The following is a 25,640-nucleotide window of genomic DNA, read 5'->3' on the forward strand; positions in this document are numbered from 1 at the left end:
TGGGGGCTTCAGGTCTTTATGGATTGCAATTCTTATTTTTAGAAATTTTGACACAAGTTCAGTGGAAATTCACACGATAGTGCATGCCTCAATCGCCCGACAAGTTCAAGACACATTCGAGATTGATATTACCACTTGAAGCCCACCACAACAACCCTTGTTTAGGTCTCTCTAAGGGTGAGTTTAGTATAGTATTTTGAATTCCCATTAGGAAAATGCAAAGCAATTTAGTTTAAAGGACTTCGGGTAAATTCAAAAACCGTTTGCTAAATTATGCTCTAAGAAACAATTTTTAGAGAAATACTATTTGATAATATTAGTTTTTAATTTTATTTCGTTTAAAATTGAAAAAATAATGTATGCAACTGTTGACAACTAAATTTTAATATTTTACTTAAGACTTAATAGCATTAAAAATTATGAATTATTCGCTAAAAAAATAATTAAAAAATAATTATTATTAAAAAAAAACCTTAGGGGTGGGGTCGGGCCGGATCCGGCCTTGGCCCGGCCGCCCCCTTCCTCTTCTTTCCCCCGCGGCCCAGCCTCCTTCCCCGTCGGCCCGGCCCGCGCCACATCCTTCTCCCTCCTGCAGAACCTGCAAAAGAAGAGAGAACAGGGCAGCAGAGAGCAGGAGCAGCAGGTGATCGTTGTGGTAGGTGGGCGACGTGATCCGCGGGTCGGGGGCAGTCCGGCCGGCAGCTGGCGCGACAGAGGTCTTCGCCCAGAGAGAAGAAAAACGGGAGAAAGAAGAAGAGAGAAAGGGAGAGCTCGAGAGAGTAGAGGGGGAGCCGAAGGGAGTTCGAGCGGGAGCAGTGGAGAGGGCGAGAGGGCTCAAATTTAGCCCCGGGGGCGAGCGTCGTCCAGCCGTCCTCGACGCAAACCGGCGCAACGGAGCTCGCGGTTCCCCCCTTTCTTCCACGTCCTCCGACGTTGGTTTTAGCCCAGAGGGACCAACAAGAGCGTGAGCCCAAGAGAGTGATCTGCCGTCGTCGGTGGTTCGTCAGTCAGCCGCCGTCCGCCGCAGTACCCCCACCGAACCAAACCAGGTAGGTTTTCTCCGGTCATGTATGCTCCGTTTTTGTAGGGCGTCGGACCGGAGCTCGTGGACGACCCATTCGCATGAGCTTTGGTTTCTCCGGCGCCCGCAAGTCTTTAGCCCAACCTCTGTGTGTTCTTGGTCGTTTTCCGAGAACCCGGTCCCATTTCGAGTCTCGGTTGAGTCGGAAATCCAAACATTTGGTAATGCTCGCGAACTGTTTGTATAAATGCCTGAGTGAAGCTCGCATAACTATCCTTGCGTTTTGTTGCTGTTCCGCCCGTTTTTGTTTCGCCCATTTCGAGTTTACATAGCCATATGTTGTGATTTTGGGCTTTATTTTCATATAAGTTGGGTCTCGTCTTCCTCCTTGTCCGTATAGGTGAGAGGGTGGGTGTCGGCTCGGCGGTGGCCGGAGCGCGAGCGGTGTCGGCGCCGGTGAGATGGGTGGTGAGGCTTGTTTGAAAGGGCATTGGTTTAGTCGATGAGTTTCGGTAAAAGTAAAAGTAGGAGACAAGGTGGCTTTGGGCGTGCAGAGAACGCACGAAGAAGAAGACGACCAAAAGGAAAAAAGAAAAAGGAAAATAAAAGAAAAAAAAAGAAATAAAAAAAGAATAAAGAGAGAGAAAGTGGCTTCGGGAATAGGAGTGGCTGAAAAAGGGAGAGTGCCAGCAGGAAAATACAGAGCAGTGATGAGACAGAGTATTCTATTCCTTCTTCAGAATATATATACATATATATATATATATATATATATATTTTTTTTAACTAAAAAAATCTTTTTTATCCGACGTGGGTCGGACCTGGGCTCGGATCGGTCCTACCCGGTCCGAGTCCTTTTTCCGAATAAAATAATATTAAATATTAAAAATTCAAAAATTCTCAAAAAAATCAAAAATTTCGAAAAATAATAAAAATTCAGACAAATTTCCGAAAATTCAAAAATTCAGAAAACATTAAAAATAAAATTAAAAATAAAAAATTTCGAAACTTAACAAATGTAGGGTTAGTTAGAAATTGTTGTGTCTTACCTTCTTAGTTTAATTAGGTTTTTATTTACTTGTATATTGATTATATCATATTTGATTATATTTAATTGCATATACTCAATTTGATTACAATTAGGATCTTAGTAGTTATAATGATTACTTTAATGATTGCACACCCGCATAACCACCTCACATGTTAGTGCATAGATATAAAATCAATCTAAATTGCCTGATAAAAATATTTTCTTTTAAAATGATCAAGATTAGGTATTGAAATAGTATTAATTGATTCATGCATCACTTGGTTTTTAGCCGACCTCAATAGCCTAATATGGAGACTCATTTTTACAAAATTCTTAAAAATACCCAACGTCGCGTGAGGTATGGACTTGGAGAACCTGCGCCTAATCATGGGTCATAGGCTCGTCCTTTAGACAATATCCCTAAACATGTTCTCTCCCACTGAGGGCTAGGTTGTGACAACAACTTTTTAAAAATAAATTGACATTAATACTAAAAAAATCAAATATATAAAATTTTAAAAAAAAAAATCAAATATATATAATTTAAAAGAAAAAGACCAAATCCTTTGTTGGTTCAGCAAAAGCTATAGCTGCCATTGGCTGCCAATCGAGGTAGCCCGTTGGCTAGCCCTTGGCATGGGCGACCTCTAGTGAGGGTCACGCGACTAAGCAAACGGCTGCTTGGGTCTCACAGCCTCAAGCGATTCTTGCCTAGGTCTCGCTAGCGTCACGCGACCGACGATGACCTCCGGCGACCTTGCAAGAGAACACCTGACCTTGGCCGACCTCGAGAGATGGCGTAGCCCTTGCCGAACTTATGAAGGGTTTGTCTTTTAAAAAAAAAAAAATTATACATTTGATTTTTTTAGCATTTAAAAAAATAACAACGATGACAAAATCAAAAATTTCGAGCTCTTACTCGAAATATTCCCGCAATATTACAGAAAAAGTCCACCCTATATTGTTAAAATAGGAATGACCTTTTATGACCACAAAACATTTTAATTAATCAAAAGCGGCATATTTATTTTTCATTATAGACTTAACTCAAATATATATGACTACTTAACGATTTGAATATCAGAATGAAATATTTTTATATTAGAAATTTCCTAAATTACTTAGATCAAATCACAATAGATTGTTTTTTTTGTTTTTTAACAGATCAAATCACAATAGATCAAATCACAACTTATTTTTCAGTTCTCTCTCCTTCTTCTTTTTAGGGCTCTTTCTCTGTGCCCTGAAACTCGACCCTTCTTCGCCACTGCGCGGAATCCTTCCGGATCAAGAGGTGACTCTTCGCTAACCATTCTTTGTTGGGTCTTTTCTCTGTATATCATCCATGTCTTTAGCTGGTTTCCATGTCGACGTCATCCTCAGCTTCTCGCAGTTCCATGTAGTGATGTCTCTTTTCTGGGTTGATGTTTGGAGGGTGGTCTGTCGTTTGCACGAATCTCTCCAGGAGTTTGTGAAACCAGGGGTCATGGGTGCTCTTTCCATGTGTTGACGAAAAGCTTCCGTGACCCGGACGTATGCACTCATCCCATGGTTTCACTGTCAAGTAGTAGACACATGTCCCGGTTGTTCCGGCACTCGTCATATGGGCAGGTCCTGCGACACTTGTTAAGGTTTATCGTGAAATTGCAATGTGCCTGCTGGTGGAGTTTATTAGACTTAGTTAACCCTTGTCATGCTCTACGGATGCGCATCAGGTTCATCTTAGTAAGGGGATTTTGGAGAGTTGATTATCTTACCACTTGGTATTTCAATTTTTATAGAGTTCGATTAATGTAATATGAATGGTGACTAGCAAATAGTTTCCCATTGAGATCCCAGTCTTTTTGTCTTCATTTTACATTTAACCTGTACTCTGGACAGGCCATGGATCTGATGGATTCAAGCACACTGGTTCATAAAGTTGAATTTCTGAACTTGAATGGTGATCGATCCGTTAACAGCTGCAAGCAACTATGCGATCTACCTGATGCAATTCTTTTGCAAATCCTGTCTCTTCTACCAACAGAAGATGTCGTGCGAACCAGTGTGCTGTCGAGACGGTGGGAGTATCTGTGGACTTCCATTCCTAGTCTTGTCTTCAGAGAAGAATACAAGGAAAATCACCATGGGAGGATACTCTTCAGGAACTTCGTGGAGAGAGCATTGTTACTTCGTGGCTTGTCTCCTATGAAAGTCTTTTCTCTCTCGTGTGTTGTCGACAGTGAAGAATATTTTGATGGCAATGAATCTCGTGTCAATACATGGATTACTGCTGCAATAGGCCACAATGTTCAAGATCTCTGCTTGTACCTTGAATTTGGTCATCCTTGTACTGCATACAAAATACCTCGTTGCATATTTAGTTGTGGAACTTTGAGAGAACTCCATCTACAAATGAAGCATGACCTCAAGCTTCCTTCCATAATTTGTCTTCCAAATCTAAAGGTCTTAATTCTCGTGGATGTTCCGTTTGGAGATGATAAATCACTAGAGAAGCTGCTTTCTTGCCCTTCCCTTGAGAAGTTGTCTCTTGAAAACTGCAAGTGGGATCTCGAGGTTTTGGAAATTTCTGCTCCCAACCTTTTGCACTTGAATATAGTTGAATACTCGTCATTTTCTGACATTCGGAGCTGCCAAGTACGGATCCATGGAACTTTTATCAAGTCCTTTGACTATTACGGGGATTTGCATTATGACGATGTCGTATTGACCTCCCCTTCCTCATTAGTTGAGGCTTCCATCCAAGTGCATCAGCCTTTCAGTCAAGTCACCGACCATTTATGTAACTTCATGAAGTGTCTTTCTAATGTAAAACAGCTAGCTTTCTCCATTAGAAGCCTTGAGGTATGCTTTTCTGCTTGGTCCCTCAAGTTCTCTTCTTAATCCTGCTTTATCTTGGATCTATTTATTGGGACATCCTTGAGGTACACTTCATCTTGATTCTTGATGTTAATCAAAATTACATATTGTGTGGCTTTGTCATCAGGATATGGTCGAGGGAGAGGAAATTCTTAACTCTTTTCCAGTCTTCCATAGTCTGACAGAACTGGAGCTGACTGACCCTGACGTACGTTTAGAATCTAGAGCACTTTTGTTGTTGCTCAGTAAATGTCCTATTTTGAGGAGTCTAAGATTCTCTGGGGTAATTATTTAATCCTCAATCCTTTTTCTCCCAATCTTTTGCTCTGCATTAGCGTTACTACTATTGAGATCAAGGTTAAAGCTCATTCATGTGTTTTTGTGAATCAGGGTGTTTACACGGACTCTAAAAGAAACGACAGGATATTGGACCCTAAACCTACGTGTTTTACTGCATCGCTTAAGGAGATCAAGATTAATTGCTTTAACAAGACTGGTTGTGAAATGTTAGCTGTGAGGAATTTGGTCATTGCTGCTCAGGTGTTGGATAAAGTGCTTTTTTCCTACTCACCTGGTCCACGGAAATGGCAAGGGCGCTTGATGCAAAGCTCTAGTAAGCTCCCCGGAGCTCCAGATCAATGTACAATCTCGTCGGAGTGCGAGCACTGGGACTACTTCTGCGATTGCAGTCAACGTCTGCAGTTTGGTTAATTTCGGGATTGTGTTCTGGGAACTCAGCTTCTGTTTTTGTTCAAGTTGATGGACACATGAATTTTGAGTTCTGTCCTGCTAATCAATTATGCATTTATTAGAAGAACAACTTCATCATCTTACTTAGCAAGTAAATATTCACAGGACGTGCTGGGCTATGTATTGCTTCTTTCCCATCCCTCTATGGTGAGCATTGATGATACTTGCAATAGTGTTAAATTTTTATTATTATTTCCCCATATTTGAAAAGTTTGTCCTGGCTAAGTTACTCTGATTTTGTCTTGATCAAATAGTTTTCACTAGGGTTAATGGTGGCAATATTTGCCTTTTTTCGAAATTTTGTTGATGATTTATTTATTGAACTACATAATGCACTTGGATTCACTAATCACGTCAGCATTATTTTTTGCAAAATATATTTGGCTTGAAGGATCTAATTTTAGTGATCATATTGAACAATACATAATCCGTACTCATCAAACGACTCTTTTCATTTTTTATCAGCATGGTTTTTCCTCTATTGTCTCAATAAACTTATTTGTATAATTTGATTTTCTTTTTCTCTAGCGGTTTGTAATGAGCATCGATTTGACAAATTCCGTTTCTATTAAGATCATGAGGGCATTTTCCTATCTCACGGGTATTATGGTGATTATTCTAAAGAGACTGAAAGTAGTGAATAGTATTACGACTAAGACAAGCGTGAATAAACGGAACAATCCAAGCTAAGAAAATAACCTGTGGAAATATGATATGAATGCATTGAATTTGCTTTCTTCAATATCGCCTACCTCATAAAGAAAAATCGAATAGATGGTTCTACTATAATTGGTAAAAAGAAAAATATGGTTGCTTGAACACTTGACTTTCTAGTGTTTCACAGGAATCCTAGATAACAAAAAAATCAAATAGAAACGATCACAAAAATTAAAGTTTCCAATGGTCGAGTGCTTGCCTAGCAGTTTGACTTGTCCAATTGCTAAGAGGGCCATCTTGTCACGCCCTCCGATTGTCCGTCTCCATCCTCATAGCCCCCCTCGCAAATATTTCGAGTGTTCTGAAAAACATCAAACTCATCAAACTCCTGCAATTCCAAATTAATCGAGATTAATTTCGAGCCATAATCATCAGATAAAAGCATGGTAACATTGAATGGAATTATATGCACATATAATTTCATCTGCAAAGAATTATCGATGTGAAAACACAGAAACAAAGGGCTGATCTTTGAATAGGAAGAAGAGTGGATCTGCAGGGTCCCAAATAAATTGGCTTATTCGAAAAAAAGCCTTGTTCTTTAGAAGATTTATCTCGTGTCTGGTACTGCATGGTTTCACTCTGCAAGAACTCCGAACCATTCTCTTGAAGCTTCTCATTTTCATCATAAATGATCCGCTTGCCCCGAAATGACTTAGCCCAGTACGGAAATCCCAATGAATTGGACCTTTTGATACGATCAAATAGAAAGCCCCAAGGGCGCTATATTCTAGGAGCCCAAACTATGTGATTGAATAAGTGCTCTTCTATCTGTTGCGGGTCGAGGACTCCTTCTCCTTCCCCTTCTTCAAACGATATACTCATTGCTAATTAGAAGGAACGGGCCGATAGGCCCAAAACTGGAAACCCAGTCGACTCACAGCGAGTCCGAGCCCGAGTCGAGTCCCGCCATTTTTTGCTGTCCCCAAATTTCTCACTTCCCCGCCATTTCTGAGGTCGCTCCGGCGAAACCAAATAGGCATTCTTCAATTCGTCGCTTCTTTACGACTTGGGTTGATTTTCATTTTCCTAAAGCTTCTTTCTTTCATCCTTCTTTATTCGTGGGTGTGTCTTGTGGTTCTGTATCGAGTAATGTTCTTTCCTAGCTCTTTTGTGGGTACGAGGCAGAACTAGAGGTGAATCACTTGTATGGAAAAGAAAAGAGGTAGATCAGTCAAGTGGGTTTCAAGTGGGAGAGAAGTTTCAATCACTAGTTGTCGGTAATGAGGGGCAGGCAGATTGATGGCGGGGCATTTGGTGATTTAGGCACTTAGTTGTTAGCACACAAACCATTTGATATAATGCTTGAATGACATTGACATGGACACACTGCGAACAACCTACTGCCGAGGTTAAAATGATAGCTTGTATCCACCACCAAAGTTCCAGTGCTGCGTTTGGGTGAAGAGTGGAATTGTAAAAAGAAATCTTTTGAGTGTCATCATCGTGCTCACGAAGGCCCTTGTTTGAGTTCGTCAATAGTGAAATTTGTTCACGTTGAAATCGTTTCTTTTCAATCTGCACGATTTGAAATTTTTTGGATGTTTGTGTTAGCTTGTTAGTTTGCCTACAGTTGTCTAATGGAACATCACTGTATCTTCATTTAGTTTCCTCCTTCATGCTTTGACTGTGAATATTTGTTCCAAATGGACAAAACACCAGCTGTTAAGAAAGCTAGCCACCATGACTTGAAGAACAAATTTGATGCCAATAGTTGCAACCGATTGTGTGATCTACCTGATGCACTACTCCAGCACATTCTTGGTTTTCTTCCTCTAAAAGATGCTGTGAGAATAAGTGCATTGTTGAGAAGGTGGGAGTACTCATGGGCATCCCTCCTAATCTCGACTTCGATGAGTTAGAGTTAGCTGAAAGAATGTATTTCTCGGGCTTTGTGGAGAGGGCATTATTTTTTAGTGATTCATCCACTCTAAAATATTTCTATGTATTTTGTTGATAAAGAGGCATCTCGCATAAATTCTTGGATTACTACTGTCATAAGACACAAGGTTCAGAAGCTCCAGTTGTGCCTTTGTTTCCGGACTAAGCTGGAAATCAATTACGTGTTACTTCATGCATATTTAGGAGCGAAACCATGACAAAATTTTATCTAGCAATTCGTTGTCATGTCAGAATTCCTTCTTCCATTTGTCTTCCAAAGCTAAAGATCTCAACTCTTGTGGAAATTACTTTCGACGAGGATGGTTGAATCTCTTTAGAATTTGACACTTGATGGCGCTCTGAATATTTCTGCTTTGAAGCTTTTGAGGTTTTGCATCATGGAAAAGGAATTTGCTACAGATATGAGAAGCAACTGCCCGGTTTTGATCAATGCACCTAATCTCCTGTACTTCAACTATATTGGTGGCTCTGCCACTTCAGTGCTACTGCAAGCTCTTATGGGAGTAGATAGTCCAGCCGCGGGAACTTCTGACCAATTTGCCTCCTGCGGATATAAGCTTTTAAGATCTATCTGCTGTAAAACATCTTATTCTAACCTACAACATTATACTCGTCAATATCTATCCTATTTCTTGTCTTTTGGGTCTGAAGCATTGCATTATTCTTTTGAAATTTCGGATTTACTTTGGCAGTCTAATTAGCTGTTCTTTGGATTTGTTATCAGGAGTTCAACATGAGAAAGGATTTCCTCGACTCCTTCGCAGTCTTCTCTAGCCTCCTAGTCTGGGCATTTGAGTTGAATCACGTGAAGTTAGATTCTAAAGCACTTTTTGCAATGCTCAGCCACTCTTCTTGTTTGTTCAGTATTAGATTTGGCAGGTAACTACTCTCTCATTATTGTTTTCTCTTGCTGCCGGTGTTATTTATAAATTCTGTGATCAAGCAAGGAAGCTGATTGATGTGTAATTGTGAGTTAGGGCTTGTTTGTGGACTCCGAAAAAGATGAAGGGATATTGGACCCGACACCTCAGTGTTTCCTATGTCACTTAAGTACATCATGATTTGCCAATTTGATGCTAGTGATGACCAACTCTTAGCCGTGAGTATCATGCTTAGGGCCGCCAAGGTATTGAATGAGCTATGCGTAAAGTGCTCAGGGCATTGCTCGGAGAATTTTTCAGGAAACCTTTTGCTACAAATTAAGGAGCTTCCCAGGAGCTTAGGTCACTATACCATTTCTCTGCTCACCCAGAACTTTTAGAGCATTCGGTTCAGTAGTTGCTTTGTGTACTCACCTAGGACTTCTTGATCAATTGTAATTGCTTTAGTTAGCGATGCGCAGGAATCGATTGAATGTTTAGAACAGGCTAATCATTTTTTGCGTTGTCTCATTTGGGAAAAATTATCCAAAAAGTCCTACACCTATCGTACTTTTACTAATTCGATCTTAAACTTTTTAATTTTACCAATTCAGTCATAAACATTTTCACTTTTTGCCAATTAAATCTATCCAGCCAATTTTGGCCAGAAACTGCTAACGTGGACACCGGTGATGCTACATAGATCATTAGCAAGACGATGTAAACAATTTTTAATAATATTTTAATATTTTTTGAATTTTTAAAAAGATTTACCTTTTCTTTTTTTCTTTCTTTTCTTTCTAGTTTTCTTTTTTTGCCTTTTCCGGTGGCTAGCAATGGCCGACCACAGCCAACCGGCTGGCCTTGCCTCGCCACAAGCAAGGCCTGACCGAGCTAGGACAAGCCTTAACAAGGGGAGCCCTCACCTAGGCACAGCTCAGGAAGGATCGCTTGGGCGAGTCCGACTTGCACCTAGGCCAAGGTAGCCTCACCGTTGCCTAACGAGACCACCTTGACTTGGGCGAGGGCTAGCCTCATTAGATTTGGTCTGGGCGAGGCCAACGCTCGCCTGAGCGAGGGCGAGCCCTAACAAGGGCTCCTTTCACCAAATATGGACTAGATATGGCAAGGCTAGCCTTCGCCCAAGCTAGGGCAGCTTCACTCGGCGTCGGTCAGGCAAGCAAAGGTCGACCTCACCCAAGCGACCCTTGCCGGGCCACGCTTGGACGAGGGCTCCCCTTGTTGGGGCTAGCCCTTGCCTGGTTGGGCCTTGCCTATGGCAAGCGAGACTAGCTAGCTAGCTATGGCTAGCCACCGGAGAAGACCAAAGAAGATAGCCAAAAAGAAAAGAAAGAAAAATAAGAGAAAAATAAGAAAAAAGAATAAAAATTCAAAAAAATATTAAAAAATTATTAAAAATTATCCACATTAGCGCCGGTGGTCCTACATGGCATTGCCAGTGTCTATGTAAGTACTTTCCAACCAAAATTGGTTAGATGGATTCAATTAGTAAGAAATGAAAAAGTTTGATACTGAATTGGCAAAATTAAAAGTTTTAGAATTGAATTGGCAATTTTAAAAGTTTATGACTGAATTAGCAAAAGTGTAATAGGTTTAGGACTTTTTGAACAATTTTCCTGTCCCATTTGACAAGAGAAGTCAAGGAAAACCCTTGCCTAAAACCTTGGAAACGATGATGTAGCTAACCTTGAGGATGTGATTTAAGGTTGGATCGTGCATTAATTCGGGTTTGAATGTGTAATTAGTTTTTAAACTAGTTTATCACCCATGCATTGTGCGGTTTTGTTTATAAAGAAGGAAAGCCTCGCTTCATTTGATGCAGCATAAGCCTAAATAAAGCATCAACTTCAACTGGTTTCTTCTGTGATACTCTAAAGACAGCATATATAGAATGAATGGAAGAAAAGTAGGCAAATTAGATTAGGCAACTAAATCACTTATGCAGTTTCTAGTGTCCCCACCTAATCCCAGCCTTCACTTCTGCTAGAGTTAATCCAATGCATGTAAAACAATCTGCTCTTGAAGTTCACATGCCTAAAACTGACATGCTTTGTGCATTCTTCCTTCCCTTGGAGTATCATACAAAGAGATTAAGAGAATAATGTTACCAATGCATGGAAAACAATCTCCTAGAGCTTGTCGCTGGGTGATTAGCTGTGGAAGACTTCATAGCCTTTTGGCGAGGTGTGCCTATCATGGCGGTCCGCCGCTGCCACCAAAGTAAAAGTAGGATGCATATCGTCGAGGCGAATCACCGACCCTTTGCATTCTTCAGCTTGTTGAGAGGCAAGATCCATGAAGTGTATCCATGATATATTTGAGCGAATGTCTCCTTGAGTAGGTTGGTATTCCTTATGGTTAACCTCCTTTGACGTGCTCACATCAATTTCCACTCAAATCATATGGGAGAATCTAAATTTGTGACAAAAACCCAGAAACAATCAACTAATCATCCTCTTAATAACCGAAAAGCAGCTAAAATTGCTCATATACAATTTGTTGAAATGCACGTCCTAGTTCTGTTAGAAAGTTCTGCATCGGATAAGTGATGGGGGTGTGAAGCAATTAATATATGAGATATGTGAAACATAAATCTTAAAATTTGTTATGAAAGTATAATTGAGTCTTAAAACTTATAAAAAGTGCAATCAAATTTTAAAATTTATCAAATTGATTCAATTGAATCCTCAAGTTAACACTGTCAGACTTATTAACAAAAAATGCTGGCATTGACGTGGTATTTTAAATGAATTTCTATTTTCCACATGGCTTTTTTAAATTATTTTTTTATTCAAAATCTTTAAAAATTAGATTTCAAAACTAAAAAGGAGAAACTAAAATTTATTTTAAAAAAATGTTAAAAAAAAAGAAAATGGCATCGACGAGCATTTTCGCCACAGTTGCTACCCATTACTGGAGGGGTCAGCAATGGTCACCGGCCTTAGGCGGGGGTGGCCAACCCTTGCCCGAGGTGAGGCCTCACCAACCCCAAGCGAGGGTCGGCCACCCCTGCCAGGTCTAGCGAGGCGAGCATCGTGGACCCAGGGTGAGGGCCGGCGAGGCCTTGCTTAGGGCGGGCGATGGTCGCCGGCCCCCCATGAGGACTAACGAGGCCTCGCTCCAATCTGGCAAGCCTCGCGACCCCGAGCGAGGGTCGACGATGCCTAGCCCAGGGAGGGCAATGGTCACCAGCCCCCCGTGAGGGCTGGCGTGCCCAAATCTGAGCGTCCTTGCCATACCCGGGGGCGAGGGTAGTCCGCCCTCCCCTAGGGTCGGCAAGGGCCGCCCACCCCCACCTAAGGCCGGTGATGGGCGGCGGTGGAAGCTCCACCAGTGCCTTTTTTTTTAATAGTTTTGTTTTTAAAATAAATTTTAAATTTTCCTTTTTAGTTTTTAAATCTAATTTAAAAATAATAAAAATAATGTTAAAATTCACGTGGAAAATAAAAAAATAATTTAATAAAAAACCATGTGGAAAATAAAAATTCATTTAAAATGCCATGTCAGCGCCACGTTCGCATTTTATATTAGTAAGTCTGACGGTGTTAACTTTAAGATTCAATTGAACCGATTTGACAAGTTTTAGAATTTGATTGCACTTTTTGTAAGTTTTATGACTTAATTGCATTTTTCTTATAAATTGTATGACTTCTATTGCACATATCCCTTAATATACGTGTGTGTTGATATATTTAAAATTGAGCTTTCTCTTAGCAATCTCCCCCAAGAAAGTATTGAGCTTCTATAATACACTCCCAAAACAATCGATTCTCAGCTCAAATCAAGATTAATCTCATCACGAACAAAGGGGGTTGAGATCCGCTTCCTCCCGATTCACTCAATTTCGGAGGTCTAAAAGATTCGAGAAAAAAGATAGAACCGGGACGTCCCTAATGAACAAGAGAAGCAACAAGAATGGTGAATTGAAGAGACGTGAATTTCTTGAGGTAGAGGGAGTGAGGGAGTTGAAATGGCTGCACTCCACTTAGCCTCGCCCGATCGATTGCGCTCGACGCGACAAGTGAGGAGCAAGAAGGCTGGGGAGAAGGTCATCTTTGGAAACAATTTCCATTTTTTTGGAAAGAGGAGGTCATTTTCTCTTGTTTTGACTGTGTTGTTTTTTTTCCAATGAACCAAAATATTTTCATTGACTCAATCAATTTTCTGTGCACATGACGCCGGAAAATCCGGAAAAGAAATTTTTCTGGAAGTAATTTTCAACAAATAAAGCCTAAACAATCATTTGTAAAAAGTCTCATGTGGGCCGTTGTCAGGGAAAAACTAACAGTTTCTAGTTGCCGAAAGAGACAAGAGAGTCGGTCTCTCCAGAGATACTCGACAAAATTGGAAAGATATAAAGATTAGCACAGACCTTGCACAAAGATACCATGCACAAATGGAGAAATGGTCTAACTATTCCTTTTCACTGATTTTTTTTTTTTTTTTTTACTATGACCCGCAAATAAAATTGCTCGTGTTGAAAGATAAGGAGTATTTACAATCCAATTTACACTTGAAGACTCGCCTTCTCAAGACTTCTCTAGCCAGAAACAATCGTTACAGAAAATCTATCTTGAGTCTTTGAACCCCTTCTTGTCGGGTGGATTCACAACCCACCGCCCTCCCGAAAGACCAACTGGGGCGGAGGTAAGGGCGGATGTAGCCAAGTGCATCTTTCTCTCCATACCATTGTGAAGTTAATACATACTCCAAAACAACATATATGCCAACGGAGATTTCAAAGCACTTGCATGAAGCCGGCCTTCTTGATGCCAATTGAAGGCATCTCCTATTTTAAGAATTTTCCATCGATAATTATCTTCATTGCACATATTTTTTTATCATATGATGTTTGATATATAAAAATTCTACTTATAATTTCATATTTTCTAAAATTACCCTTAATTTTCATTCCCATGCACTCTCAAACGATGTACCCGGTTAAATATTACATGGTGATAAATATATTACACGGTTTATAGATCTATATCTTTCTTTTTGTTGATCCGGTATCTTTGTTATGTATTTAATATTTCTTTTTCTTTTTTTGTATATTTTCAATATTAGCATTGTGGGGAAGAGATCTTGATTTGTCTTGCCTAATTTTTCGTGTCATGCATATATTTTACTTTGGGGTAAATGTGAGCATACCCGTTTAAATTTTTTGACATGAAAATTACTTTGATGTTAATGTGACAGGAGTAATTAGTTTAGAATTTTTAATGGTATTTATCCTTATAATTGTTCCTGTTTGATATTTTTATGAGAGTTAACTTTCCAGTTTAAATCAATATTGACTTACATACTGAGATTCACGATGCTCTTACGTAAATGTATCAAGAATATACTCTTAAAGATATACTATTACTTAGGTACAATATTGTTGACATCAAGTTGATTTACAAGTGAGAGTTTAATGGAATAGCAAAAACAAAACTAGTTCTAGAATATATATATATTTTTAAAAAGGAATACAATCAAAATAAAAACAGATTAAATAATTCAAATAATGAAAAATATTATTTAAGTAAAACGAAGAAAGAGAAGATCTTGAAGACCTCTTTCATAAGTATTATTTGGGAGAAAAATTAATAAATGAAGGCCACCTTGAGAAGTAGAAATCTTTCATTTTGATAGTATAGAGGAATCTTTGAGAGGAATAACATACTTAGTTAGGCCTAACTAAAATTTTATAAGTCAAGAGGAAAGCAAATTTATTTGTCAAAGGGGTATTGACAACCTAAGTAATAAATAATCCTAAAATTTTCAAAATACTAAAATTCAGCAACCTTTTGCATTTGGGCCGTTCCGTCAACTTTTCTCAAAAAAAAAAAAAAAATTCTCAACTTTTTGCAATCCCACATGCCAGCTTTTTCTGTTTTTTAGGTTACCTTTAGGGAAAAAGATCATCAAAAACCTAAAATTTTGCCCAAAGTGACAAATTTACCTAAAATATTTTTTTGTGACACAAAAAACTCCAAACTTTACAAACTGTGACACATTTACCCAATTAAAGGCATTTTCGTCTTATTTTTTTTTTGTTTTTTTTTGTTTTTGTTTTTTTCTTCGACGGAGGAAAGAAAGAAGAAAAAGAAAAAAAGTTTTTAAAAGTAAAAAGACAAAAATGCCCCTATGATTTAAGGTAAATGTGTCACACAAATAAAAATTCAGATTTTTTATGTCACAATTTTTTTTTGGTGAATGTGTTACGGTTAACAAATTTCAGAGTTTTCATGTCATAAAAAAATTGAATAAATTTATCACTTTAGGTAAAGTTTAGGGTTTTGGGTGATTTTTCCCTTACTTTTATTATTTTGTGTCATTTATTTACATTCTTTTTTTCTAATTTACTAATGTTGCATTGAAACAATGTTACCTTTTTCGTTTTCATAATCTAGAGGCACAAACATTACAGCTCAGCTATCTAAAGGCCCATTAAACACCTCGTAAGCCCCATCATCCCATTAAATTTAAACATTGTGACCTGTAAATTTGTCGCAAATTTACCCAAAATTAATATGAAATTTCATGTGAATTTTCTATGTGTATTAAATTATTGTTGATCCTCATCTAGCTCGGGAATTTCATAGTTTTATTTAACAAAAGTCAACAATAAGTAAATGCGTCATGAGTGCATTAATTTAGAGTTTCCGGTGAATAGTTTACATCAAATTCGTTACAAATGTACCAATTTGAGATTTTCTGGTGTTCCCAAAAATTAATTCCAAATAAATTTATCACGATGTATAGTTCAAGGTCATTCACGATCTTAACAAGTAACTCAAAACTCAAAACTAGAATCAAATTATAAAAAAAAATCGATAATCCATGTCACAATTTGACTGCAATTTGCCAATTTCTTCCTCGAAATAATAATTAGTTTCAGTTTCAGTTTCAGTTTCATCAGTTCCCTCGTCGTCGTCGTCGTCTCTCTCTCTCTCTCTCTCTTTCATTTCACTTTGTCTGTACGGCTTCAGTTTTCACCATCATCGCAGCGCGTTTCTCCTCTCCTCTCCCTCCCTCCTTTCGCGCCATTCCCCTCTCCTCTGCAAATCCTCTTCTCCTCCTCCAAACCCTAATCTCCTCCCTCGCATTCGTTCCCGCTCCGCCGCCGCCGATCAATGCCGCCGCCGCCGCCGACGACCGCCGCGATCGATCGACCGAGAGGCCGGTGAGCGGGCGCCGCGCGCGAGGCCGGCGGATCCCCGATCGGGAATGTCTTGGGTGGGATGGAACCGGACGTCCGACAGCTTCCACCTCGCGCTCGCGTACGGCGCCACGGAGGATCCGGGCCACGCCGGCGTCGAGGATCCGATGCGCGCGTCGGTCTCGTCGACGGCGTCGTCGGGATCGTGGTCGGGGTCGGGGTCGTCGCTGGGGTCGATGTCGCCGCGGGATCAGGAGGCGGGGCCCGGGAGGATCGAGCTCGACTGGACGGCGGGCGACGACGAGGATCAGGTGGCGCTGAGACTGCAGTCGCAGCTGATGGTCGCGATGCCGGCGCCGCAGGATACCGTGGCCGTGGAGTTGAGCTGCCGAGGGGAGGATGAGAATGTGGGTGTCGACATGAGGGTGGTCAAGAGGAGGGAGCCGCTGAAGGCGGTGAAGATGAGTAAGACGAGCGGGTCCGGGCAGCAGAGCGATGGGATGGGAGTTTTGACTCGGCTGCTGCGGTGGAACTTCGTGAATTCGGCGACTGGCGGCGTCGGCGAGGGTAGTCTGGTGTGCGGAGAGCATTGGAGGACCGTGACCGTGGTCAGCCTCTTTGGTTGTGGTTTGTCGGTGAGTGCTTATGCGTGGTTTTCTTAAGATTTCTGATGATGTTTGTGGCTTAGAGTTTATGATTTGGACGGCATTAGGATGGGTAAGGGATGCTGTGTGATTCAGATCAAATCCAGGTGGCTTGAGTTGGAAGATGGTTCTGCGATTTGAATTAGTGTTATTTGATGGTGGGATGCCATCAGAGTTCAATCTGGGGACTTCTGTGCTCAGTTAAGTTTGCAGAAGACATATCACAGTCGGTTAACTTCTTAGAGTTCGACCCCAAAAAAAGAAAACTTCTCAGGGAGCCTAAGTATTTGGGAAAAAGAAATGAGAAAAAAATGTAGGACTTGTGGTATCTATGATTTACTATTCCGTAGCACTAATTGTGGGCATCAGTTCAACTGTAATATTTACAAAGAAAACTGGCCATCATGACCTGTCTTTCGAATTTACCATATTTTCAATTATTCTTCTACCCAAGGGTATTTTTTTGATTTCCTTGTCAGGCATATCATTTTCTTTCTCGATTGGGGCGTTAATGTAACTGTTTTGGCCCTAATTAAGTGGTACTTGATTGCATTCACAGGCTTTGCCAGTGGAAATAACTAAATTGCCGCTTCTTGAGAAGCTATACCTTGATAACAACAAGCTTTCAGTTTTGCCACCTGAACTTGGTGAGCTGAAAACTTTGAGAGTTCTCAGGGCTGACAACAATATGCTGATTTCAGTACCTGGTGAGCACAGAGGATTTTTCTCTTACATGTTCTGAATGGTAAAATTCATGACAAAGAACATAAGGTATCTTCTGGCTCATCATTGGTCATTTTGGTTGTTCACTGTAAGCAGTAGAACTGCGACAATGCGTGGAACTCGTGGAGTTGTCATTAGAGCACAACAAGCTTGTTCGGCCTCTTCTTGATTTCAGGTCAATTTATTTGCAAATTCATGCGTCTGCTTAGTTCATGCTTTTGTTTCCCTCTCGATTTGAGAAAAACTAGTATCTCTTTGCGTGCAACATTGCAAATTCAATTTATCTGAAAAGACCTTTCAATTTAAGTGCAGGGCTATGGCTGAACTTCGAGTTCTTAGACTATTTGGGAATCCTCTTGAGTTCCTTCCTGAAATTCTACCGTTAAACAATCTTCGCCATTTGTCTCTGGCAAATATTAGGATCGTGGCAGATGAAAACCTAAGATCGGTGAATGTGCAAATAGAGGTAACACCTATGCTGAAAAAGGGAGCAAATTATTAGCTTTTTTGCAGTATTTTGGGAGGAATGATTGGTAATTAGAGTATTTCTTTTGTGTGATTGCAGATGGAAAACAGTTCTTACTTTGGCGCATCTAGGCACAAGTTGAGTGCATTTTTCTCTCTTATATTCCGCTTTTCTTCATGTCATCATCCTCTGCTAGCATCTGCACTAGCAAAGATAATGCAAGACCAAGGGAATCGGACCTTTGTTGGTAAAGATGAGAATGCAGTGAGGCAGCTAATAAGTATGATAAGCAGCGACAACCGCCATGTGGTATGTTATTATTTTCTGGAGTTGCCTTAACTTTGTTGGCTGTCGATCATTTCTGATAACTTCTTACTCTGAGCAGGTGGAGCAAGCATGTTGTGCCCTTTCATCTCTAGCTGGAGATGTCACTGTGGCTATGAAGTTGATGAAATGCGATATTATGCAGCATATTGAAACAGCCTTAAGATTCATCACGGAAGAGGAAGTGATATCTGTTTTGCAAGTGGTTGTCAGTTTGGCTTTTGCCTCTGATGTTGTAGCTCAGAAGATGTTGACCAAGGATGTTCTGAAATCACTAAAATCACTATGTGCTCGTAGAAATCCAGAGGCAAGTTCTCTTTTTCGTGCTACTAGAATTCATGTTTTTTTTTTTTTTTTAAATTTCTAGAGTTGTTGAATATCTTAATGGTCGACTGCCATCTTTGAGTAGGTGCAAAGGCTAGCTCTGTTGGCGGTTGGAAATTTGGGCTTCTGTTTGGATAACCGCAAGATTCTTGTTACTTCTGAAAGCTTGAGAGAGCTTCTCTTGCGGTTAACTGTTGCACTTGAACCACGTGTGAATAAAGCCGCTGCCCGGGCTTTAGCAATTCTTGGTGTGTTTTTGTTCCCGGATTTTGTCTTCCAACCGTTCCTTTGATGAGATAAATGAAGGAACTAACAAACGTACTGGAATTATAGGGGAGAATGAAAATCTCCGACGTGCAATAAAAGGGAGACAAGTCCCAAAGCAAGGATTACGTATACTTGCAATGGATGGAGGAGGAATGAAAGGCCTTGCTACTGTTCAGATGCTTAAAGAGATTGAAAAGGGTACCGGAAAGAGGATACATGAGTTGTTTGATCTTATATGTGGCACATCAACTGGCGGCATGCTAGCAATTGCCCTTGGTATCAAGCTAATGACGCTGGATGAATGTGAAGAAATATACAAAAATCTTGGTGAGGGCGAGGAGACATAGAACAAAACTTGCATGGGAGTGCCTTTTATCATTCGCTTACATTACTTTCATTTGAATTTGTGTTGGTCGGTTGTCCAGGGAAACTAGTATTTGCTGAAACTGGGCCAAAGGACAATGAAGCTGCAAGTTGGAGAGAGAAGTTGGATCAGCTTTATAAAAGTTCCTCCCAGAGTTTTAGGGTTGTCGTGCATGGATCTAAAGTAAGAGGATTCTATTCTACTTTATGTTGTTTTCTTTGACTCTTTGCATGGCACTGTAAAGCAATATCATTTTTTAAGTGGATAGACATAAACTTGACCCCTGTCAAACCTTATCAGTATTTGAGATGGAGTTCTTATTGTTCCACAATTTTATTTCGCTGCGGATGTTTCAGCCACAATTGCAGTGAATTGTGGATGTTTAAGTTAATTACTAAATGTTGTCATTCTGGTGGTTAATGTCCTGTAAAGTATCTTTCCCTTAAGTGGTGAAATTTGGGGAAATTAGCAATGTGAATGGATTTCTTCTTTTTTCTTCAGCTTTTTCCTCACGCCTTAGATTATCATAGTCTAGACTTGTAGAAAAGCCACTCTAATATGTGATCTGGCAGCATAGTGCAGATCAGTTTGAGAGGTTGTTGAAAGAAATGTGTGCTGATGAAGATGGCGACCTATTAATAGAGTCTGCAGTTAAGAACACTCCCAAAGTCTTTGTCGTTTCAACTTTGGTTAGCATGATGCCAGCTCAGCCTTTCTTATTCCGTAATTATCAGGTTTGAGTACTCCTGACATCTTTGCACATTAATTTCTAGCCAAGAGTTTTCTGCAATGATTTTGACACAAAACTTTTAAGGATGTTGTGCTTGTCGCCGCATATTATTGACTTAATTCCTTTTTGTCAAATTGCAGTACCCTGTTGGAACACCAGAGGTATCTCTTGCAATTTCCGAAAGTTCTGGCGTCAGTACATTAGGATCACCTACTATTGGGGCACAAGTTGGCTATAAACGCAGTGCTTTTATTGGAAGTTGTAAGCATCGAGTCTGGCAAGCAATTAGGGCCTCTTCGGCCGCTCCATATTATCTTGATGATTACTCAGATGGTACTGCCCTCCTTTTTAGTTCTTCCTCTGGTTTTTTATTCCTATGCTCCTTCTGTCTACAGTTTTGCTGCTTCTCCATCTAAATTTGTTGAGTATTCAAAATATTGCCCCAGATGTGCATCGTTGGCAAGATGGCGCAATAGTGGCTAACAATCCTACAGTTTTTGCCATAAGAGAAGCACAGCTTCTGTGGCCAGACACAAGAATCGATTGTTTAGTTTCCATTGGATGTGGCTCTGTTCCTACAAAGGTAATTTGTTGTTGCCTGCTTTAAGAAGAAATGGTGAATGACTTATTTCCCCTTAACAAGGTCTCACACCATTTTAGGTCTGATAAGATCATGGGAAGGTTACATTGCCCCATGGTAAAAATTTTGGTTGGGACGGGGGTGGATGTGGGGGCGTGTGGGGTGGGATTTCTTCATGAACTTATGACAGCATTCTGCTATGACATTGGTGGATGGAAGATAAATCATTCATGACCATTCATACACCTTTATATGGCTTCCAGCTTTCTTCTGTCCCTAATTCCTGAATGCCCAGCGATGCATGATTGTCTCTTCCCCATCTTTCTTCAGTCACAATAATAAAAATATTCTTCTGCCATGCTTGCTTAATTTCCTTTCTACCCTTCATCTTGGTGAATGGCATGCTTCTCTTGCTTAAACATAACAAGCTGCTTTTCTACAAAGGCAGCTTTGTGACAGTGAAGAGTGCCGATGGGGAAAAATGCTCATCTTATTCCCATGCACCATGAATTCAAGCTTTCCTTTACATCCTCACGACATTTGGTGTTCAGGATGGGTAAAAGTTTCATCATGGAAATATTCAGTGTTCTATACCTTCCACATATGCCTTTTTGAAACTACTCTGTTTGGAATTTTAGGACCTAAACTGCAGTCTCTTTCTACCTATCACTTGTAACTATTGTGGCACATGACTGGGTCGCACTGGGAGAATCTGAGCCCTGCAGTAATCATAATCTGTACCTAATGTGATATTTTATAAATTTCTGTCCTTCAATTGAATTTGCTTGAGTTTATTCTGCATTTTTTTTTTTTGAATTTGCATAGAAATACAAGAGAGCTTCACTATGCTCGATGGATTATCTACCTGCAGAAAATTCATAGAGAAATTCAGTACAGATTATGACAGTTTACATAAAAGTAACGGCCCCTGGTTTTGAGACCACATGTATGCCCAGTCTAATGCATATCCTGAAGAATGTTGTCGCAATAATGTACTGTTAATTTGAGCACAGTAGAGTCATATTTGTGCAATATCTTGTGCTTTTGAACAGCCTTAGTGATTTTAGGATGTAATTTATGGATAGAAGTACTCCGATAGTAATCTTTCTACCTGCTTGTAACTTGAATTCCTCAACTTCTTTAGGTAAGGAAGGGTGGTTGGCGTTATCTTGATACCGGACAAGTTTTAATAGAGAGTGCATGTTCAGTGGATCGTGTGGAGGAAGCTCTGAGCACATTGCTTCCCATGCTTCCTGAGATGCAGTATTTCCGGTTCAATCCAGGTAATTTAACGTTTTATATGTGATTTTGTTAGATGAATGGGTCTCCAAGACCTGTGGTTTTTCTCTTATTAGGAAAATGAAATGATATGCTTTACTTTTTGATTAATTATTTAGTTCCAATATTGTATAAATTCGTAGCATCGACCCAATTATAATGGGACATTTAGTACTAAGAGTTTTTCCAGATGTCATTCTACAGAAAAATTTTGGAAAACTTTTTTTTAATTTCTGTACCTTTTCAGTTTGCAAATTCTTTTAACTTTTTATTTGTCAAATGGTCATAATATTAACTCACATTTTGATTAGAAATCAATAAACACGAAAAGAAAATAAATTTACGATATTTCATTTGTTTGCCTGGTGTCAGTTTAGAGAGAGGAACCTGTTATTTTTTTCATAAGAAAATCTTTTCATATTATAAGGAAGTTGGACAAAAATGGAGCATAACTAAATTGTTTTCTTCAGCTTTTGGTTTTTAGCTTACAATAAGCTTCATTGAGCTTTACTAGAGATTCCCATTGTAGCTTCAGCAAAGCTTCCTTACATTGAATAAATTTGAAAAAAGCAAAACAGAGAGAACAACTTCTGTTTCGATGGAAATTTGATCTAACCAAACTTGTACAAATCTTCATTTCTATGCAAAATCTCTCATTGAGGTGTATCAAGTAAAATTTCAAAACTACAGAGGGACACTCTGTTGAGTGAAATCAAAAGGCACAACTAGTATCCAAAACTGAACACTGCGCAGGGATCCTTTGCAAGTTCTCAATTAGTGAACTGTGTTTCTGGCTGCACAGTTGACGAGCGTTATGGTATGGAGCTAGATGAAACTGACCCTGCTGTATGGCTTAAGTTGGAGGCTGCAACCAGTGAATACATTCAAAACAATTCGCAAGCCTTCAAAAATGCTTGTGAAAGATTGATCATGCCTTTCCAACTTGATGAGAAGTGGTCAGATAATTTAAAGCCTCAACATATCTCAAAAACGAAGGCATCTGATTCAGGCAAGTATTTACTGCATATTTTTATCTATTGCCATTACCTTTTCTCTTACTATTCTTTCCTCATCTGCATTGTCTATGCAGCAACAGAAGCACATGGCCCTTCTTTGGGTTGGAGACGCAATGTCCTTCTTGTTGAAGCTTTACATAGCCCAGATTCAGGAAGAACCATCCATCATGTGCATGCGCTTGAGTCGTTCTGTGCCCGCAGCAGTATAAGGTTATCTTTTTTTGACAATATATCGGGAAGTTCCAAGGCAGTACCTTCAACTGCATTGCCCACCCCCTTTACATCGCCTCTATTCACTGGAAGCTTTCCCTCAAGTCCTTTGCTTTATAGTCCTGATATTGGTCATCAGAGGATTGGAAGAATCGACTTAGTCCCTCCTTTAAGCCTGGATGGATCCCACCTAGGAAAGATAACTGCCTCACCGCCAAAGTCCCCTTTAAAACCCAGAGAACTGTCTCTACTCGCTCGCTCATTACATGGGAAGTTACAGAATTCACCACAAGTGGGAATTGTACATTTGGCCCTCCAAAGCGATTCCGATGGTTTAATTTTAAGGTCAACATCATGTCCTACTTCACTGCATTCTTGGTTTTCATAGATAATTTCTAAGTTTTGACATGCTCAAAATATGTTTCTCTAGTTGGCAAAATGATGTCTTTGTGGTTGCTGAACCTGGGGAACTGGCAGATAAGTTTCTACAGAGTGTCAAAATGAGTTTGTTGTCGACAATGCGGGGTCATCACAGGAAAGGAATATCACTGCTTGCAAACATTTCAACAGTGGCTGACTTGGTTGCCTGTAGACGACACTTCCAAATTGGATGTGTTGTTCACCATTACATTGGATGTCAAAAACAAGTAAGTTTTAGTTATTGCTGCTGCTCCAAGTAGTTGCTTTCAGTTCTTCAATTACAACATTAAGAATCATGGTGGACTCCACTCTGATGCTCTGTTTTTGGAAGGTAATGGAAGATGATCAAGAAATCGGCGCATACATGTTTCGTCGAACAGTCCCTTCCACGCATTTGACACCTGATGATGTCCGTTGGATGGTATGTTTCCTTGGTCTTGGAGGGTTCACCACATGCTGCTTTTCTTCTGTGTTGACCTGTCGATATTTAAGTATTCTATACGGCCTTATAGTATCCACATGACACTTTACATATATTAGACGAGCACCTGTATTTTGAAAAAAGCTTCAGGATAATTGATACTCTTTCTGTCTGCATCACTATAATGATTAGCATACATCTGTCCCTTCTCTTCTGTTGACATGACTGATCCTATGGTTGGTGCTATCAGGTCGGAGCTTGGAGGGACAGAGTTATAATTTGTACTGGCATGTATGGGCCTAGTCCAACTTTTATCAAGGCCTTTCTAGATTCAGGTGCAAAAGCCGTTATCTGCTCATCAGCCAAACCTCCAGAAGCACAGGTGACAACATTCCATGGACCAGGTGTGTTTGGCAACTTGGAAAATGGGCGATTTGAGATTGGAGAAGAAGAAATGGAAGAAGAAGAGGAGGATGAGGAAGAGGAAGCAGAACCAGCCAGCCCGGTGAGTGATTGGGAGGACAGTGACCCTGAGAAAAATGTGGATCTCAAGGGATTCTGGGACGATGATGAAACAGACTTGTCTCACTTTGTTTGCCAATTGTACGACTCCTTGTTCCGGGAAGGCACGAGTGTAGATGTTGCTCTGCAAAATGCTCTTACCTCACATAGAAAGTTGAGGTACTCCTGCCATCTACCCAGCACAAAGTAGTCTACATGTTAAAGTTGTCTTATCATTCTTCAGCCCATGCTCAGGTGTTAGCATGTATGAGATTGAGACATGAGGTTTACTGGAAAAAGAAAAAGAAAAAAAAAAAAGAGTGTATAGAAAAAGGAAAATAAATATACTCATGATGATATAGAAACTGAGAGGATAAAAATTCAAAATTTTGAGGCCTCTAGGAGATTTTATGCCTACTAGATAGATACCAGAGCATTGATGGATGTGGAACGCCATAAATTTTATAGCTTCTCAAGTAAACATATATGCAAGTGCAGTTCCTCTTGTCTATTCATCATTCACTTTTCAGCTTAGTTTCGTTGATCTCGACTGCTCGGCTCCTTTGTACATGCAGTTATAAAACTCTAGTTATCCTCTTCACATTCAATGAATGCGATTCCCCATTCTGCATGGCTGTTTTGTACATTTTAAACGTAGGTTAATTGTATGCTCTGGATGTACACACTTCTCTGCGATGAGAGAAGAAATAGAGATGTCCCGTCTGATTTGGAGGGTGGATCTCCTGTAATCTGAGATTGGAGAAGGAACATCAAGTAAATCTGGTGTTTCATGCTGTTTCATTGAATCCATGGCTTGTTCCATATAATCTACGGTTATAAACGCGTCTTTTATAGGAATGTTACACCTTATGTCTGGTGAGACACAGAGAACTTTGCTACGAATGTAGCCCGTTGAAAATATTGAGCTTCTTTGGTGTCGCACGGACTGGCTTCGCAGCCTAGTTCGGAGTACGGTAGGATATGGTTCCGGCACTAAATAAAGAGGGGGAAACAAGGGCCGGTCTCCATATGCGAGTGGAATTTGTCAGTTCTACTTGCTACACT

At 40.0% G+C, this 25,640-nt stretch overlaps 2 protein-coding genes and 1 non-coding gene across 4 annotated transcripts; all 3 read left to right on the forward strand.

Annotated features, from left to right (window-relative positions):
• Nucleotides 1-618: 618 nt before the first annotated feature.
• LOC104445730 (F-box/LRR-repeat protein At3g26922) lies at nucleotides 619-5,823 on the forward strand. 2 transcript variants are annotated; one of them, XM_039312160.1, is made up of 4 exons: nucleotides 619-1,049; nucleotides 3,933-4,895; nucleotides 5,038-5,193; nucleotides 5,301-5,823. In XM_039312160.1, the coding sequence occupies exons 2-4, from the start codon at nucleotides 3,936-3,938 to the stop codon at nucleotides 5,619-5,621; spliced, it is 1,437 nt and encodes a 478-aa protein (XP_039168094.1). In that variant the 5' UTR covers nucleotides 619-1,049; nucleotides 3,933-3,935; the 3' UTR covers nucleotides 5,622-5,823. The 2 variants fall into 2 exon arrangements, with proteins under 2 accessions (XP_039168094.1, XP_010057949.2); XM_010059647.3 differs by lacking the exon at nucleotides 619-1,049 and adding an exon at nucleotides 3,227-3,345.
• Nucleotides 5,824-13,479: 7,656 nt separating this feature from the next.
• Nucleotides 13,480-13,579, forward strand: LOC120294183. The gene has a single exon (XR_005551674.1). It is a non-coding gene; the product is annotated as a U6 spliceosomal RNA (small nuclear RNA).
• A 2,509-nt stretch (nucleotides 13,580-16,088) lies between these two features.
• LOC104445728 (phospholipase A I) lies at nucleotides 16,089-25,206 on the forward strand. The gene is made up of 18 exons (XM_010059646.3): nucleotides 16,089-16,942; nucleotides 17,511-17,658; nucleotides 17,771-17,849; nucleotides 17,987-18,140; nucleotides 18,240-18,449; nucleotides 18,526-18,771; nucleotides 18,874-19,036; nucleotides 19,122-19,382; nucleotides 19,481-19,602; nucleotides 19,992-20,153; nucleotides 20,290-20,482; nucleotides 20,596-20,732; nucleotides 21,874-22,012; nucleotides 22,810-23,016; nucleotides 23,098-23,578; nucleotides 23,664-23,880; nucleotides 23,985-24,074; nucleotides 24,325-25,206. Exons 1-18 carry the CDS (start codon nucleotides 16,376-16,378, stop codon nucleotides 24,784-24,786), a joined length of 4,038 nt encoding a protein of 1,345 aa, XP_010057948.2. The 5' UTR covers nucleotides 16,089-16,375; the 3' UTR covers nucleotides 24,787-25,206.
• Nucleotides 25,207-25,640: the final 434 nt, after the last annotated feature.

Source organism: Eucalyptus grandis, chromosome 5 (genome assembly GCF_016545825.1).
Source record: "Eucalyptus grandis isolate ANBG69807.140 chromosome 5, ASM1654582v1, whole genome shotgun sequence".
Classification (NCBI taxonomy): Eukaryota; Viridiplantae; Streptophyta; class Magnoliopsida; order Myrtales; family Myrtaceae; genus Eucalyptus; species Eucalyptus grandis.

What these genes read in the sequence shown, in the direction of transcription:
- LOC104445730 (XM_039312160.1), top strand. Translation starts at nt 3,936, where the DNA reads ATGGATCTGATGGATTCAAGCACACTGGTTCATAAAGTTGAATTTCTG. An exon ending in TCTCCATTAGAAGCCTTGAG is followed by an intron (nt 4,896 to 5,037) that starts GTATGCTTTTCT and finishes CTTTGTCATCAG; the next exon opens with GATATGGTCGAGGGAGAGGA. An exon ending in GGAGTCTAAGATTCTCTGGG is followed by an intron (nt 5,194 to 5,300) that starts GTAATTATTTAA and finishes TTTGTGAATCAG; the next exon opens with GGTGTTTACACGGACTCTAA.
- LOC104445728 (XM_010059646.3), top strand. Translation starts at nt 16,376, where the DNA reads ATGTCTTGGGTGGGATGGAACCGGACGTCCGACAGCTTCCACCTCGCG. An exon ending in TCTTATTCCGTAATTATCAG is followed by an intron (nt 20,154 to 20,289) that starts GTTTGAGTACTC and finishes GTCAAATTGCAG; the next exon opens with TACCCTGTTGGAACACCAGA. An exon ending in TCCGATGGTTTAATTTTAAG is followed by an intron (nt 23,579 to 23,663) that starts GTCAACATCATG and finishes ATGTTTCTCTAG; the next exon opens with TTGGCAAAATGATGTCTTTG.